Source organism: Hyperoodon ampullatus (genome assembly GCF_949752795.1).
Source record: "Hyperoodon ampullatus genome assembly, chromosome: 7".
Lineage (NCBI taxonomy): Eukaryota > Metazoa > Chordata > Mammalia > Artiodactyla > Ziphiidae > Hyperoodon > Hyperoodon ampullatus.
In genome coordinates this window covers 12,907,685-12,923,242 of record NC_136920.1, presented here as the reverse complement: position 1 = coordinate 12,923,242, position 15,558 = coordinate 12,907,685, and the positions used below count along the sequence as shown (strand labels likewise).

The 15,558-nt window shown below is 49.4% G+C and overlaps 1 protein-coding gene across 1 annotated transcript in view; it reads right to left on the bottom strand.

Moving 5' to 3' along the window:
- Positions 1-1,302: 1,302 nt before the first annotated feature.
- The window catches only part of DDB1 (damage specific DNA binding protein 1), a gene marked incomplete at its 5' end in the record, with an annotated part of 31,544 nt that continues 17,288 nt past the window's right edge, over positions 1,303-15,558 (bottom strand). Inside the window, 11 exons of the mRNA XM_079708583.1 lie at positions 1,303-2,128; positions 2,709-2,826; positions 4,339-4,456; positions 4,652-4,821; positions 5,052-5,161; positions 5,483-5,653; positions 11,656-11,750; positions 12,476-12,640; positions 12,949-13,072; positions 14,608-14,719; positions 14,828-14,923. Coding sequence (XP_079564709.1) covers positions 2,045-2,128; positions 2,709-2,826; positions 4,339-4,456; positions 4,652-4,821; positions 5,052-5,161; positions 5,483-5,653; positions 11,656-11,750; positions 12,476-12,640; positions 12,949-13,072; positions 14,608-14,719; positions 14,828-14,923 — 1,363 coding nt within the window. The 3' untranslated portion in view covers positions 1,303-2,044. The remainder of the gene's footprint in view (positions 2,129-2,708; positions 2,827-4,338; positions 4,457-4,651; positions 4,822-5,051; positions 5,162-5,482; positions 5,654-11,655; positions 11,751-12,475; positions 12,641-12,948; positions 13,073-14,607; positions 14,720-14,827; positions 14,924-15,558) is intronic.

Here is a 15,558-nt window from a genome sequence, read left to right as displayed (position 1 = left end):
GATTGCTGGAATTCAATCCGGAGTGGACATACCCAAGATTGTAGGAAACAAAAAACTGCAAGGACTCCAGTTTCCGAAGTCAAGACTGAAGCCACTGGTTAAGTAATAACCTTCTACTGAACGTAGCAGGTCTCCGTGGCTGAGGTCAGACCACTGAAAAGCATCAGAATTATAATCCCACCACGTTCTGTTTTTCTGACCTTGGCCACTTATAGTCAATCCTCCCATCTAGGATTAAATTTTTTAAATAATCACAATCTGGAGACCGTTGCTTGCCTGCCTCATTAAAGCTGGTCTCTGGCATGGGGGCAGGCCTTTTCAATTCAAACCATGACTTGAAGAATTCAAATCACAGTGTTGAGTTTCAAGTTCAAACTGTGGTTTTTGAGAGATGATTATTTTTTCCCCTAAGACCCTTATCCTCCACCCTCAGAAACCCCAGGAGAGCGAGGGGAAAAGAACGGTAAAGAAACACAAGGAATGCCTCCAGGGAAGGAAACTTACTCCGGAAGACCCCCAAAGCAGAGATGCTTCCTTGCTCTTTTCCTTTTAAGCTAGAATCTCTCAAAACCACAGTTTGAACTTGAAACCACAATTTTCCTGACACTGTATCAAAGGCTGGTCTTAAAGGAGCCAGCCAATATGCCTGGGATCAACCCTGCTCCACTGCTGGGACAGAGCAGCCTTTATTCCCACTGGATCACTGGTGGAAATATGGGCCCAGACACTCTGACCCACTGAGCTGAAAGAAGACAGGCTCTGTGTGCTGGATAGAAGGGTGAACCCCAAATGTGCCCTACTCCTGTATTTTCAAACCTAAGGCACCAAAGGTTTACACAATTAAACCAGAAGAAATAAAATCAGAATCCAAAGCCCATGTGGCAACAGGAAGCTGGGCAGTGCACGAGGAGCAGTGCCTGGGGGGCTAGTTGGCTGAATGTTCCATATGCAACTGGCTGTAAAATGACATAAGGAAAGGCAGGCCAAGCAACCCCCAGGCCCTGGACATTACTAACACAGGCACCTGGGAATCAAACGATGACTACAGAGTCAAGGGCAACCAAAGACCACTGAATTTCAAAACCCTGACATCCATCATCCTTGGGATCCCACCAAGAGCGATCACCTAACAAAGGAGATGTACAGACGACATTTTGCTACTTGAAAGGAATGTTCCAGCAGCAAGGACAAGGGACTGCTGCAGTGGCTGTGAAGGAGGGAATGGAGCTTGCAGTAAACTGGGCACAGAGTGACTGGGATGCTGGAGAGCCGAGAAGGGGAAGAAAAGCAGAAACAAATGGATCCTTCTTCTTAGACTCTACTTTATTAGGTAAAACTCAGAAACTAACCACCAATTCATGTCCCCCCACCTCCTTCCCTCTGAAGAAGGCAGTTCCCCAGAGACAAAAAGGCTGTGGCTTAGAGATCATCCACCATCTGCAGGTTTTCTACTCAAGCAGCCCACTGTCTGGTGCTCAGCCCTCCAGACCAAAGCTCTCAGAGGCAACAGAAGAAAGCAAAGGAAGCTCTCATTTCAAAGACGACGAACCCCTCCCACCCCTCCTCCCTGCTACCCACAACCTCCCCACACCCCCAACCTAAATAAAAAGATAGTGAGGACAATGCATGAGTGTGGGAGAGACAGACAGACAGACAGACAGACAAACAGACACACACACACACACACACACACACACACACACACAGCTTCCTTTCAGCCAAAGAGCTGCAAAATTGCTCCCTGGAAGGAGGACAACTGGCTACACCAATCAAGGCTTGGTGGCCCAAGGTGATGGCTGGAATCATATGAGACTGGTAAAAATCCAGGGAGAAAATATTTCACCTTCAGCCCTTTCCCAGGTCTCCAGCGAACTGGTTTTAGTTCTACAAAATCCCTGTTTCCACACAGGTAGGCCGTGGGTTCTAGGGCAGCTGGCCTAGGGAAAGATTTCCCATGGCCAAGAGACAACGGCAGGGGAGGAGGAGGAGAGCAGGAGGGCAAAGCCTTCAGAGAGGGCCTGGGAAAGGGGATTCCTGCCCTCGGCTAATGGATCCGCGTTAACTCCTCCACAACCTTGATCAGGTCATCCGCAGTGGCTTCTCGCTTCATTCCACTGCCATCGTCATACTGCAACGAGGAAGGGGCAGGAGGAGAGGCTGTGAGGGTGCTCTCGCTCCCCTGGGGAAGAGGACGCCCACCACAAGGGAGGCACCCCATTCTACCACTGCCATGCAGGGAGGAAGGACTCACAGTCAGAAGCCCACACCTCTCCTTGGGGGTTCAGGTCAGCAAGGTCTGCTGACAGCAAAGCTGCCCGGAGCCTGCCACCCAGTATATACTTCCCCAGAGGCATCATGTCCAGTGGGCAATGCCCCAAACCCCAGCACCATGGAAACCTCTCTTCCCTACAGGATCCTGACCCTGCCCCCTTCCTACAGGTCTGCCAGAGATCCCAGACATGCCCAAATGTGCCCTCGTTGCTAAAGTTACAGTGTTTGGTGCCTGATGGGGGAACCCACGAGCCTCAGCTTTATCTCCTTGCCCTTGGACCCCACCTTCCCGCGTGGGTAGAAGAAAACTTGAAAAGGGCCGTTAGAACGTGGGGACCGAGGGAGGGAAGGCCCCGGAGTTCTGCCGGCCTCCTGGTATGCCTGGCCCTGCAAGGAACTTGAGAAACTGGCCCAGGGCTAAATCCTGAGCAGCTCACCTGCAGGTTTGCCACAACCTCCTGCATCTTGGGCCGGCTGATGTCCAGGAAACTCTCAATCAAGTCCCCATCGATGAAGCCTGTGGCTGGTTCTGTCTTCCGTTCAGTATGAAAGGATCTCCAGGTGGACAGGTGAGTTAAGGAAAGTGCCAATTATCTGGAAATAAGTACCCTTACTATAAGTCACCCCCACCTCTGCACAAGACCACAATCTAAAACTATCATCAGGATAAACAGGAAACAACATTTTCAACTAAAAATCACATGGCTTTTGGGACAGTTTTAGAATTTCAAAGACCTATAAGCTATTACCTCATACAATGGTTCTTAACTGGAGTAATTGTCAAAATAACATTAAAAAAATACAGGGAATTCCCTGGTGGTCCAGTGGTTAGGACTCTACGCTTTCAATGCCATGGGAATGTGTTCGATCCCTGGTTGGGGAACTAAGATCCCGCAAGCCGTGCAGCAAGGCCAAAACCAATTTAAAAATAAAAAAATACAGATTAAAACAAAATACAGATAAGACTCTTAGTTCAGAGCCTGGACATGTATGGATGGTTTTTTTTCTTTTTTTTTTTTTTTTACAAGTGCTCCATGTGAACTGGATGCTTCCCTGGGAAGAAAGAACCACTCTTTAAGTCCAGCCTTGACCTTCACAGATTAATAAACTGAGGCTCGGGACTTCCCTGGTGGCACAGTGGTTCAGAATCCTCCTGCCAATGCAGGGGACAAGGGTTCAAGCCCGGGTCCGGGAAGATCCCACATGCCGCGGAGCAACTAAGCCCGTGCGCCACAACTACTGAGCCTGCGCTCTAGAGCCCACAAGCCACAACTACTGAAGCCCGCGTGCCTGGAGCCCGTGCTCTGCAACGAGAAGCCACCGCAATGAGAAGCCCGCGCACCACAACAAAGAGTAGCCCCCGCTCGCCACAACTAGAGATAGCCCGTGCACAGCAACGAAGACCCAATGCAGCCAAAAATAAACAAAGAAACAAACTGAGGCTCAGTAAGACAAGAGATGCACCCAAAGTCCTGCCGGTTGTGGCAAAAACCAACCCTTCAGCCTCCCTCCTCCCTCAAAGACTCATAGCGGGAGCCCCTCGTCCCTCCCGCCTCCTGCCTCCCTCGGGCTCCTTGTCTCTCTCCCATAATAAACAAACTTCCAGCAGTACTTGGATCCTAAGTGTCCCACGGGGGCTGATCCTTGGGCTTCTGGAGTTTGCACATTCTTTGCTTTTCCCCTCTTCTTCCGTTAGCCTCTCTAGTGAGGGTCCTCAGACACTACTGCCTCCAACAAGATCTCTGAAAGGACGTTCCACAGTTGTGATCTAAACTTACGTTTGACAAGCAACACCAGAAAGGCCAGAGGCAGACACATTTCAGGAACAAAAATGTACATTTTCAAGATGAACCAGTGAAGCTGGGTGATAAGTACATGGGGATACACAACACTGTTCTCTCCAGTATTGTGTGTTTGAAATTTTCCATAAGAAAAGGTTTTTTAAAAGCCTGTTCCCCACGGGAACCTAGTCAAGACATTTCCTAAACGGACAGCAGTTTCCAGAGGCTGCTTAGGGTAATGCAGCTCTCTGCCTGGGTCAGGACGTGCTTCCTAGCAAGGGGGCACCTCTGGGAAGGATATAAGGAGTGTTCAATCTTGCCCACACTTTTGATGACTTTATTGAGTCGATTCTGCATGTCCAACAAGAGGTTGTACCAGCTCTCTGACAGTGAGGTCACCAGGCCTGAGGAAGCAAAGGGAACACGGAGCTGCAGAGCGGGCACTGCCCGCCAAGAGCAGCCCAGGCAGCAGCACGAGGAAGGACGAGCTGGCCACAGGCTCCTCTGCGAAACCCTGCTCTCCCTCGTCCCCCCAAACGGGAACACTGCTCTCAGGAAGGAGGCATGCACAGGGTGCGCCCCCCAGAGGTCACCCTTACCAATCATGCCGTTGACCGTGCCGAAGAGCACCGAGCCCTGGGTAGGGGTGGAGGTCTCGCCCAGATTCTGCATGACCAGGGAGCCGTGGCAAAAGACGTTGACAAACTCGCCCAAGTGGAAGAGCCCAACCTCCTGGAGGTGCTGCCGCTCCTCGTCGGTGGTGGCAGCGCTGCGAGGCAACGCGAGAAGCTCACTACCCAGACTTCTGTCCCCCCGACGGGGCCCCGACAAGGACTGCGTGCAGCGGACAGACTCCCCGGTGAGCCCCCCCTGCTCCACAGCAGAGGATCCTGCCTGTCTCATGGAAACTCTAACCCTCTGTGAAGAGGAGCACCGGAGCCTGAGAGAGGACCCAGCGTCCTCATTCCCCGCAGACCATACCCACAGCTCGTCACTCACCTATCCTTCTGACACACAAACAAGTTAAAGGCATTTTCAGCCCCCAGGAAATTGTCATCATCCAAGATTTCCACAGCACTCATCCAGTTGGGGTTAAAGTCTCGAGCAATCTTAAAAAAGACAAGGTACAAAAGGAAACACAATCAGCAGTTTGCATGCAAGCCACTGCCGGGACTTGGCCAAGAGCCTGCCCTGCCCCGTGTTTAACAACCACCCCTTCAGAGAGATTCTCCCCACAGTCTGGCCAACTCAGCCCAGAAACGGAGCCTACTCAGAGCTCACGTTGGGGGTTTCTAAGAACACTTAATGGATGCAGAATGTAGGCTCCAGGGATGACCATTTCTGCCCTCACTGGGCTTGATTATCCCTCACCACCAAGAAACACCCGCGGGGTCGCAGCTTAAGGGAGCAGCCTGCCCCCGCCCCACTACCTCTTCGAAGTTGCCCTCCATGGGCTTGTAGGCCAGCAGCAGCACCGAGCGCATCAGGTCGCCCACCAGGATGAAGTCGCCCTTGGTCTTCAGGTACAGGGCCATGATGTTGTTGTAGTGGTTGCACTCGGTGCGGAGCTCCTTCTCCGTCGTCCACTCGTAAAGCCGCACCTGGCACAGGCATTGCACTTCTGTCAACTCGAGGGGCCCGAACCCTCCTTAAGCCTCCATCTGCAGCACCATTTACCCAAGTGCAATGTGGGGTGTGAAGTGGTTTGGTGTGGAACTTGCATGAACGTTTTTAATTTCAGTATTATGTATTTATGAAAAATGAAAATAGAATGAGCCCATGAAACTAACAATACAAAGTTTTCCTTTATATAAGAAAATGAGTCAGGGTAAAGAAATTATTAAGTAAACAGTAACGCAAATAATACTATGCATGTGACAAGACATGGTTTTGTGACGGAAGTTTGGTAACTGACCTACGGAAATCGCTCTGGAAAAAGAGGATCCATCTCCAATTTCCTGATCAGAAAGGAACAAGATCACCTCCCAACAAACAGCCTCTTCTAACCCCTTCTCAAAACTCACACATTCCTGGCACCTTTTGATGTGAACCCAATGAGCCAAGAAAATAGCATGGGAAAGTCCAACAGAAGCTAAAGGACTCTAAAGCACTAGAGTCTGTGGCCACCCCTCCACCCAAAGGGAAGAAAATACCCCTTTTTCTTCTCCACTGCAGTGTTTCTTCAGTTACAACTACAGCTCCAAAAGAACGAAGATGCTTTAGAATCAGCAGATAGATGAACAGATACTCAGCACAGCCCAGCCCTGGCAGACCCTTCAGGGTCCAGGCAGCCCCACCCGTGGCCTCTGCACATGCAGACACTCTGGACAGAATATATTAAGCCACGATTTCTCAGGATGTGTCCAAAGGACCCTAGCTCCACAGGTATGCACTCCAAGAGTCATTTGTATCATTACAAGGGCTACCACACATCCATCGGCAGAGTGAAGGGAGCCCAGAACACCCCAGACTGGGGTAAGCCCAGCCTGGCTGGGCCTCCAGTCCTCCAAGAGTGGAGTAAAGTAGAGGCCAAGAGCTCCACACGCTCCTGGGAACACACCCCACACACCCCTCTTCATGCTCCCAGCCTCCCTTTCTGCCGTGGAGATGGTCAGGACCAAGGTCAGACACCACCAAAATCCAAGACTCCCACTCTCAACCCAACAGGTCCTAGATCCCCACTGTCCAATATGGTAGCCACTAGCCACATGGCGACAAATACCTGAAATGTGGCAAGCCCAAACTGAGATGTGCTTTAAGTGTAAACCACACACGAGATGTGGAAGTCTTGGTATGAAAAAAATGTAAAATTATCTCACTAATAACTTTTATATTGATTACATGTTGAAATAATACTTTAGATGTACTGGGTTAAATAAAATACATTACTAAAATTAATTTCACCTACTTTGAACTTTTATTCATGTGGCTACTAGACAGTTTAAAATTATACATGTGGCTCCTGTATTTCTATTACACAGCAACGGACGTCTTATAATCTGACCCCTCCCAATTCCTGCATCTGTTCACTGTACCCTGTGGAATACAGGGTCACTAGTCACAGGCAGCCTGCTCTCTAGCCGATCCCTTGTCAGTCTAACTGAAATGCTGATCTTTCAAAAGGGCTCTGTGGCCCTCTCAACTTGGCTATTCTCTCTCCCACTGTCCCTCGTACCACTGGGACTACAGGGAGGACAGCCTTCCATGCATCCTGCCTGCCTCCTAAACACGCCAGCTCTCAAGTTCACACCACCAGACAACTACCCCACTGTCACATCTCCACCCCCACGCCATCACTCTCTCCTAACATGACACCCCAGTAATTCTTGGTGACCTTAATATTCACAGAGAAGATCCTTCCAATACCCTGATCTCTGTCCTTTTCTGACCCCCCTCTTCCCCACCTATCTTGTCCATTCCTATGGTCACCCCTTAAGAGCCTGTCATTAAAAATAACTCCAGGATCTTCTGTCCCCAGTTGCACTGCTTCTCAGATGCCCAGAGTCCATCACCACAATCCTTGTCTTACGGATTCTCCACTCCCTTGCCCCTCTCTCCCTCGATCATGCTCACCCAACAAAAACAGACTTTGGTAAAATTAATTTTCAACTACAAGCTGAGGAAAACCCACCAACCGGCATGACTGGTCTCATTTTAAATTCATACCTCCTCCACTCTCCTCAAAACTCTAATACCATGGGCTTCCCTGGTGGTGCAGTGGTTAAGAATCCACCTGTGATTGCAGGGGACACCAGTTCAAGCCCTGGTCCAGGAAGATCTCACATGCTGTGGAGCAACTAAGCCCGTGCGCCACAACTGCTGAGCCTGAGCTCTAGAGCCCACGAGCCACAACTACTGAAGCCCGGACACCTAGAGCCCATGTTCCGCAACAAGAGAAGCCACCGCAATGAGAAGCCCGCACGCCGCAACGAAGAGTAGCCCTCGCTCGCCGCAACTAGAGAAAGCCACGCGTAGCCAACACAGCCAAACATACATACATACATACATACATAAATAAATAAATAAATAAATAAATAAATAAATAAAAACTCTAATACCTCCTCTTCCAGCCTTCCTCTCAGCTACTTCACAGAAGATGGACACAACCAAAGGAGGATTTCCACCTGCTTCCACCACCTGAAGCCAACACTGTGCATTAGAGCCCCCTTAGCTACTCAAAACATGGCTCCAGCAACTCTCCTTTAATGGACCCTTGCCATCAGCTAGAAATGTGCAGCAGTATTTCCTAACTTAAAAAATTAAAGGGCTTCCCTGGTAGCGCAGTGGTTGAGAGTCCGCCTGCCGATGCAGGGGACATGGGTTCGTGCCCCGGTCCGGGAAGATCCCACATGCCGCAGAGCGGCTGGGCCCGTGAGCCATGGCCGCTGAGCCTGCGCGTCCAGAGCCTGTGCTCCGCAACGGGAGAGGCCACAATAGTGAGAGGTCCGCGTACCGCAAAAAAAAAAAAAAAAAATTAAAAACTCTCCTGTGCTGACACTCCTCTGTAGCTACCCCATTACTCTCTTCTTTACTGCAAAACTCCTGGAAAGGGTTTCCTGATCCTAGCTGTTCTCACCTCCTTGTCCTGGTTGAACCCTCTCCAGTCAGGTTCCATCCCCACCACTCAACCAAAAGAGCTAAACCAATGGCCATTTCTCGATCCTTATGTTATCTGACCCACCAACAGCACTTGCAGTTTATCACTTCCCTCCTGCTTCAAATACTTTCTTTCCATGGCTTCCAGAACACTTTTCTTGGTTCCTCTCCTACTTCACTAGGCACCTCCTCTCTGTTTGGCTGAATCTTCCTTCTCGCCCCAACTTTGAAAGGCTGGCGGGCCCCAGGGCTCAGTCTTCAGATCTCTCCTCTACCCACTCTCAGCAGGTAGGTGATCTCAGGTGATCACCACTCTCAGCTTTACATGCCACCTAATAACTGCCACACTGGTATCTTCAGTCTGCTTCTTGCTAGAACCCATACCTCTCTCATCCACCTACCTACCTGACATCTCCACTGAGATGACTACTGAAACTTAGCATTTTCAAAACCAAACCTCTGGTTTCCCCACTGCAACATAAGAAGAAATATACATTTGGTCTCTGCCCCCCGTTCCTGACATAAAGCTCCTAAAACCTTTGTAATTTCCTAATAGGAATGTTTTACACAGAGCTCCTAAATCCCTTGGAATTTCCTACGTGATAGGAGTCTTTCGTTCTAATGATGCAATTCTTGGTGGTTCCTGGATAGCTACAGGATGGGGGCTGGTCACCAGAAAGACCAAGCCATGAACAGAAGCTTGGAACTTTCAGCACCACCCCCATTCTCCAGGGAAGAAAGAGAGGCTGGAGACTGAATTAATGATGGATCATACCTATATACAGAAGCCTCTATAAAAATCTCTAAACTATGGGGTTCAGAGAGCTCTTGGGTTGGTGAACACAGCCACATACTGGGAGGGTAGCGCATTCCAACTCCACGAAGACAGAAGTTCCTGCCCACAGGACCCTTTTGGACCTTGCCCTACGTACCTCTCCATCTGGCTATTAATTTGTATCCTTTATAAAATCCTTTGTAATATGCCACTAAATATAAGTAAACATTTCAAATGAAATGTTGTAGTGGTTGCACTCAGTGCAACAAATTATCAAACCTAAGCGGGGGGGGGGGAATTTGGGGAACCCCTGACTTTGTACCAAGTCAGACAGAAGTTTGGGGACCACTACTTAGGACTGGGGTTTGAAGTAAGGACAGTCTTGTGGGACTGAGCCCTTAAACCTGTGAGGTCTGACACTAACTCTGGGTGGCTAATGTCAGAATTCAATTAAATTACAGGACGCCTGGTTGGAAAACTGGTTGGTATAGGGATTAAAAACCCCACATACGGTGTCAGAAGTGTTGTGAGGAAAGAAGCAGTTTTCCTTTCCCCTCCAAACCTGCTCCACTCACAACCTCCCCCCATCAGTACAGAGCAACACCATCCTTGTTACTCAGGCCAAAACTCTTGGCCCTTTATTCCCTTCTCACGCCTCATCTTCAATCCATCACCAGAGCCCCTCAATACTAACATCTGCAGAATCTGACTACCCTTCGCCTCCTCTATCAGCACCCTGCTCCCAGCAACTGCTATCTGGATCATCACCAGAGCCTCCTAACTTATCTCACTGCCTCTACTCTTGGTCCCCTACGACCTTTTCCAGGATGCGCAACGAGCTTTTCGAAATATAACTACAGTCATGTCACTCATTCGCTCGAACCCTCTAGAGGTCTCCATCACCCTCAGAGTAAAACCCAAAGTCCTGACACACTCAGCCTACCAGGTTCCACAAGTGCTGGCCCTCCGCTGCCTCTCGGACTCATCTCCCGGCACCCAGCAGCGCCCACCCATGCAGAGCGCAGGCTGGCCCCGGACTCCTGGCACTTGTCTTCTCCCAGACCAAGGCATGGCTTGCTCCCTCCCTTCCTTCAGGAACCTGCCCAAACGCCACTGTATAAACAAGACCCTCCTGACCACATGACAAAACAGCGCCACCATGGGGCTTCCCTGGTGGCACAGTGGTTGAGAATCTGCCTGCTAATGCAGGGGAACGGGTTCGAGCCCTGGTCTGGGAAGATCCCACATGCCGCGGAGCAACTAAGCCCGTGCGCCACAGCTACTGAGCCTGCGCATCTGGAGCCTGTGCTCCACAACAGGAGAAGGCCGCGACAGTGAGAGGCCCACGCACTGCGATGAAGAGTGGCCCCTGCTCGCCGCAACTAGAGAAAGCCCTCTCACAGAAACGAAGACCCAACACAGCCAAAAATAAATAAATAAATTTATTTAAAAAAAACAAAAAACAAAAAAACAGTGCCACCTCCCATGCTTGCTCTGGTACTCCTTCAGCTTTTTGTCCCGTTTTTATTTCTCACCATGTATTTCTCATCGTCCTGGGTACACATATGTATTCTATTTGCTCACTGGCCCCAGAAGGCTAGCTCTTTGTCCATTTCGTCTACTGCTACATCCCAACTACCAAAACAGTGCCTGGTATTCTCCAAGTGTTCAGTTAATATTTCTTGAATGAATGTCGATTTAAAGTATTTAAATGTCTCTCTATTCCTGATCTTCTCAGAACCTTTAATATGATAAGATGCACCGTGAAGCTTCTAAGAAGAGGATACAGGATACAGCAGTTCCCAAATGTATTTGACCATGAAACTCATTTTTTTTTGCAAGGGAGGAGGTGGGGTCATGCCAGAAGCAAAGTGGCATATTTCACAGGCCTAGTATTTCAGGGACGTACTCAGGATAACGCGGTTTGGCTCATTTTGTTCCACACAGATGAAATATTCTCACGTCACAACACATTCTAAGCGCAGGGACCATAGCTCTTACCCCTTTCTCAATTCCCGCAGCGCTTAGGATGATATGACTGGGCTTCACATAACCAAATATGCCATCCGGTCCAACCCTAGCTCCCCACATTCCCAACCCCATCCTCCATACTCACTACTTTGTGATCCTTAAAATCATGACACACGTGCAGCTTCAGGAAATACAAGGGAAACGTGTTCTGTGGACAATGGTGTGAGGCCTAAGGCATGACACCAGTGGGAGGGGCCTCACCGTGCTGTTGATGCTGGCTAACAACTTCCCGTTAAATTCCACCATAGAGTACACAGCCCCTTTCACCTCCTTTTCAGCCACAGTCTGTAGTTTTCCTGGGGGAAAAAAGATACTCTTAAGTCTCCTTTATGAGCCCACACTTTAACTAATCAAAAGAATCCCATGCTTCCCCTCTGGCTCTAATTCCTGCCCCCAAGACCACTCATCTGAAAGCAGGAAATACAGAGTCAGTATACACTGGGGTTAACCACCACTGGAAGTGTGAACCCCAGATGTGCAGTGATTCTACACAGCACCCAGGATGTGTCTCCCACCCTGGGACTCCAGATCTCTGTCTCAAGATGGAGACCAAATTCCATCTCAGCCATCTAATCTGAGATTTCGGGGCTGACAGCTAGTCTTTAGAACCATCTTGAGTAGGGGAGATGGGAAAAGATGTAGAAATGAACTCAAAGTGCTGACGCTGGGAAGAGGACCTTAAAGGCTGAGCAGCCAAGTGGGAAACACACCTAGGACTCCTACTAGGATTCCTAACTCTCGTTCTGGTCGGCAGGTTCCCTTATTCACAGTTCACCTCTCCCCGTTTTTCCTTCCTTTCAAAGAGTAAAAAAGGAAGAAACACGTGCTAGATTTTATTTGTGCCTCTGCTCACACACTCCACAACTCATTCAGATCATCAAGAGCTTAAGAGAAACATCATGAGTCTCACGTCACAGCAATTAACCCAAGTTCTTCTGCGTAACTGAGACTGAAACCTAAAAGAGTCTGCTTACTTTCCCAGTTCCAAATCTCTCAAAATCCGGAGACTGTGTCCGCTTACCATCTGAATACTGAAAGACCACAATACGACCCTGCTTGGGCTCCGCCTCTTCAGGGTACACCATGGCCGTGCCCACGATGAAGTACGTGTTGGGGTCTTTGCCCAACCTGCAGGAGACTAGGCTGAGGGCATACTCGTTCTGCAGGAACTGGTGGGCGTGGAGCACTAGAAGGGAGGAGAAGAGATGCGACTGGCTGACAACCCCCACGCAAGCACGCTTCTGTGCTTCTGTGAGGCCCGCAGCTCAGCTCAAAGTAGATCTGCCTCCTGCTATTCCTGTCTCCTCACCAACCTATTCTGACCTGAGGAGGCCCAGCACTCTGGACTCACGGCCAACTCAGATGCCCCACCCCTTTCTGCTCCTCCTAGGATGGTCTGCCAGTGTCTATCAAATCCTGTAATACAGCAGAGCCCAGAAGAGCCTAGCCTGGGGAGGACGTAGGTACAAAATGACAGAAAGAGCTCATGTGCACCTTCAAAGGTGTGCTGGTCAATGATAAGGAGGTTATGCACCTCCACCTCTTCTCCAAAGGAGGTCTCGTGAGGGGCTGTGCTGCTGGAGAACAGCTTGCTGGAGCTGACGCTGCTGGACAGGGCCTGGGAACAGAGAGAACACACATCACCCCTCTCAAAAGCAGAACGGGTGCTGGGAACAACAGTGTGAGCACCAGGCAGTATCAGGGAACAGTGGCTGAATCTGAACGAGGAAACCTTAAGGCTGGCCGCCTGCATGGAGCCTAAAGAACAGAGGGCTTCAAAGAGGACTCAGGGACCAAGGCTAAGGATCCAAATTCCATATGGTATTGACACAGCAATCCCAAACACCGCCAGAATCTAAGGGCATTAAAGAGCACTAAAACAGTGATGCTACGACAATCAAGAAAGCTAACAAGAAACTCAGGCGACCTAGAAAAGTGACAGGCTTCCACCTCTCTCAATGGGAGGAGGAGGAGAGCACTGCAAATAAAAAGAAAAATGTAAAGACCTTCTACTCTGGATTAAGGGAAGAAGCCATACCACAGATGTCTGCGAGCAAGGAAGGCAGAGAATACGTGGAATAAAACGATCAGCTAACATCTCCATTGGGTCTGTGATGTGAGGCTCCATATTGTCCAACTATTACCATTTTGCAGATGAGAAAACTGAAGTTGCCCAAGGTCACCCAGCTAGCAATAAACTTTGGAGTCAGTTCTGTCAGACTCCGAATCCCATGCTCTTACCTATTATACTGCACTGTTACCCATACCCTACACAAAGCACCCAAACTGATGTTAAGAGAAAAGGAATTACTCATCAGGCAAGGCTACCAAGTAGCAAAATCACCGACAGCCACGCTTACTCAAAGTTCTTCTCAAGCCTCTAATGAGGGGGCCAAATCCAGCTCACTGCCTGTTTTTATAAAGTTTTATTGGGGACTTCCCTGGTGGCGCAGTGGTTAAGACTCCGTGCTCCCAATGCAGGGGGCCTGGGTTTGATCCCTGGTCAGGGAACTAGATCCTACACGCATGCCTCAACTAAGAAGCCCGCAAGCCGCAACCAAAGGAGCCCTCAAACCACAACTAAGGAGCCTGCCTGCCACAACTAAGACCCAGGGCAACCAAATAAATAAATAAAATTTTTTTTTTAATAAAGTTTTGGGACTTCCCTCATGGCGCAGTGGTTAAGAATCCGCCTGACAATGCAGGGGACATGGGTTTGATCCCTGGTCCGGGAAGATCCCACATGCCGCGGAACAACTAAGCCCGTGCGCCACAACTACTGAGCCTGCGCTCTAGAGCCTGTGCTCCGCAACAAGAGAAGCCACTGCAATGAGAAGCCCGTGCACCACAACGAAGAGTCGCCCCCGCTCAACTCAGCTAAAGAAAGCCCGTGCACAGCAATGAAGACCCAATGCAGCCAAAAATAAATCAATTTAAAAAAATTTTTCTTAAATAAATAAATAAATAATAAAGTTTTATTGGAACCCAGCTATGCCCACCTGTTGTCTATGGCTGCCTTTGTAATGGCAGACAGAGTTGAGTAGCTGTGACTGAGATCATAGGACCTGCAAAGCCAGAACTATTTACCAGCTGAGCCTTTACAGAACAGTTTGCTCCACTCTCACACCATCGTTCTTTGTCCACTGCCCTCACCTGGGTGCTGGCGCTGGGCCTCAGAGCAGTTGTGCCCCCACTCGTGTCCTGGACTTCAATACGGCTGGAGAGGACCCCGAAGCACTGGGACACCTCCTGGTAGCAGATCTTCCTGTAGACCAAGTACAGAGCAACAGGGCCCCCTCAGGAGAAGTCTGAGGCGCTCCACACCAACCCCCAGGGCACCCCTGACCCCGCAGCTCCCCTACCCTGCCCTCACCTAGGAGATTCGTAGAGGGGAACCGTACGAATGTGCAGCTTCTGTATCTCGTCAATGGTGCCAATGGTGAGGGTGCTGTTGTTGGCCAGTGCCAGGCTGGAAAGAAGGTTCTGGGTTTAGACTGAGTAGACCCAAGGAAGAAAAGGATTCTACGAGGCAACTCCATAAGGGGAAGGAAAACAAGGCAGAATTACACTAGCTTACCCCAGGGTAGTGGTTCTCAACTATGACTCTATGCTAAAACACACCTGGGGAACATGCCTGGTCCTGCCCCTGAGATTTTCCTATTTAATTGGTCTGGTTGGGCCTAGGCTGAGATTTTTAACAGCTAACTATTTAATACTAAAGCACTCGAATATAGAACAATGATGCTCAAACTATCAAACCATGCTGGCATCAGAATCAGCTGGGAGGCTTTGTTAAACTAGACTGCTGGGCCCAACCCTGGAGTTTCTGATTCAGTGGATCTGTGGGTGAGGCCTGGTAATTTACATTTCTAATGCGTTCCCAGGTAGTGCTGTGGCTGCCATGAGGGGCCACACTTTGAGAATCGCTGCTCCAGGGGAATACATAAAGATCTCTGCATCAGGGGTTCTGAAACTTGACTAATCATTTGAATTGCCTAAAAGGTTTTCTAAAAATATAGATTCAGATCTAGGGCTCAACCCTAGATCCACTAAATCAAACTCTAAGAAGGATTCAAAAACAATTCTGTACATTTAAAAAGGGTT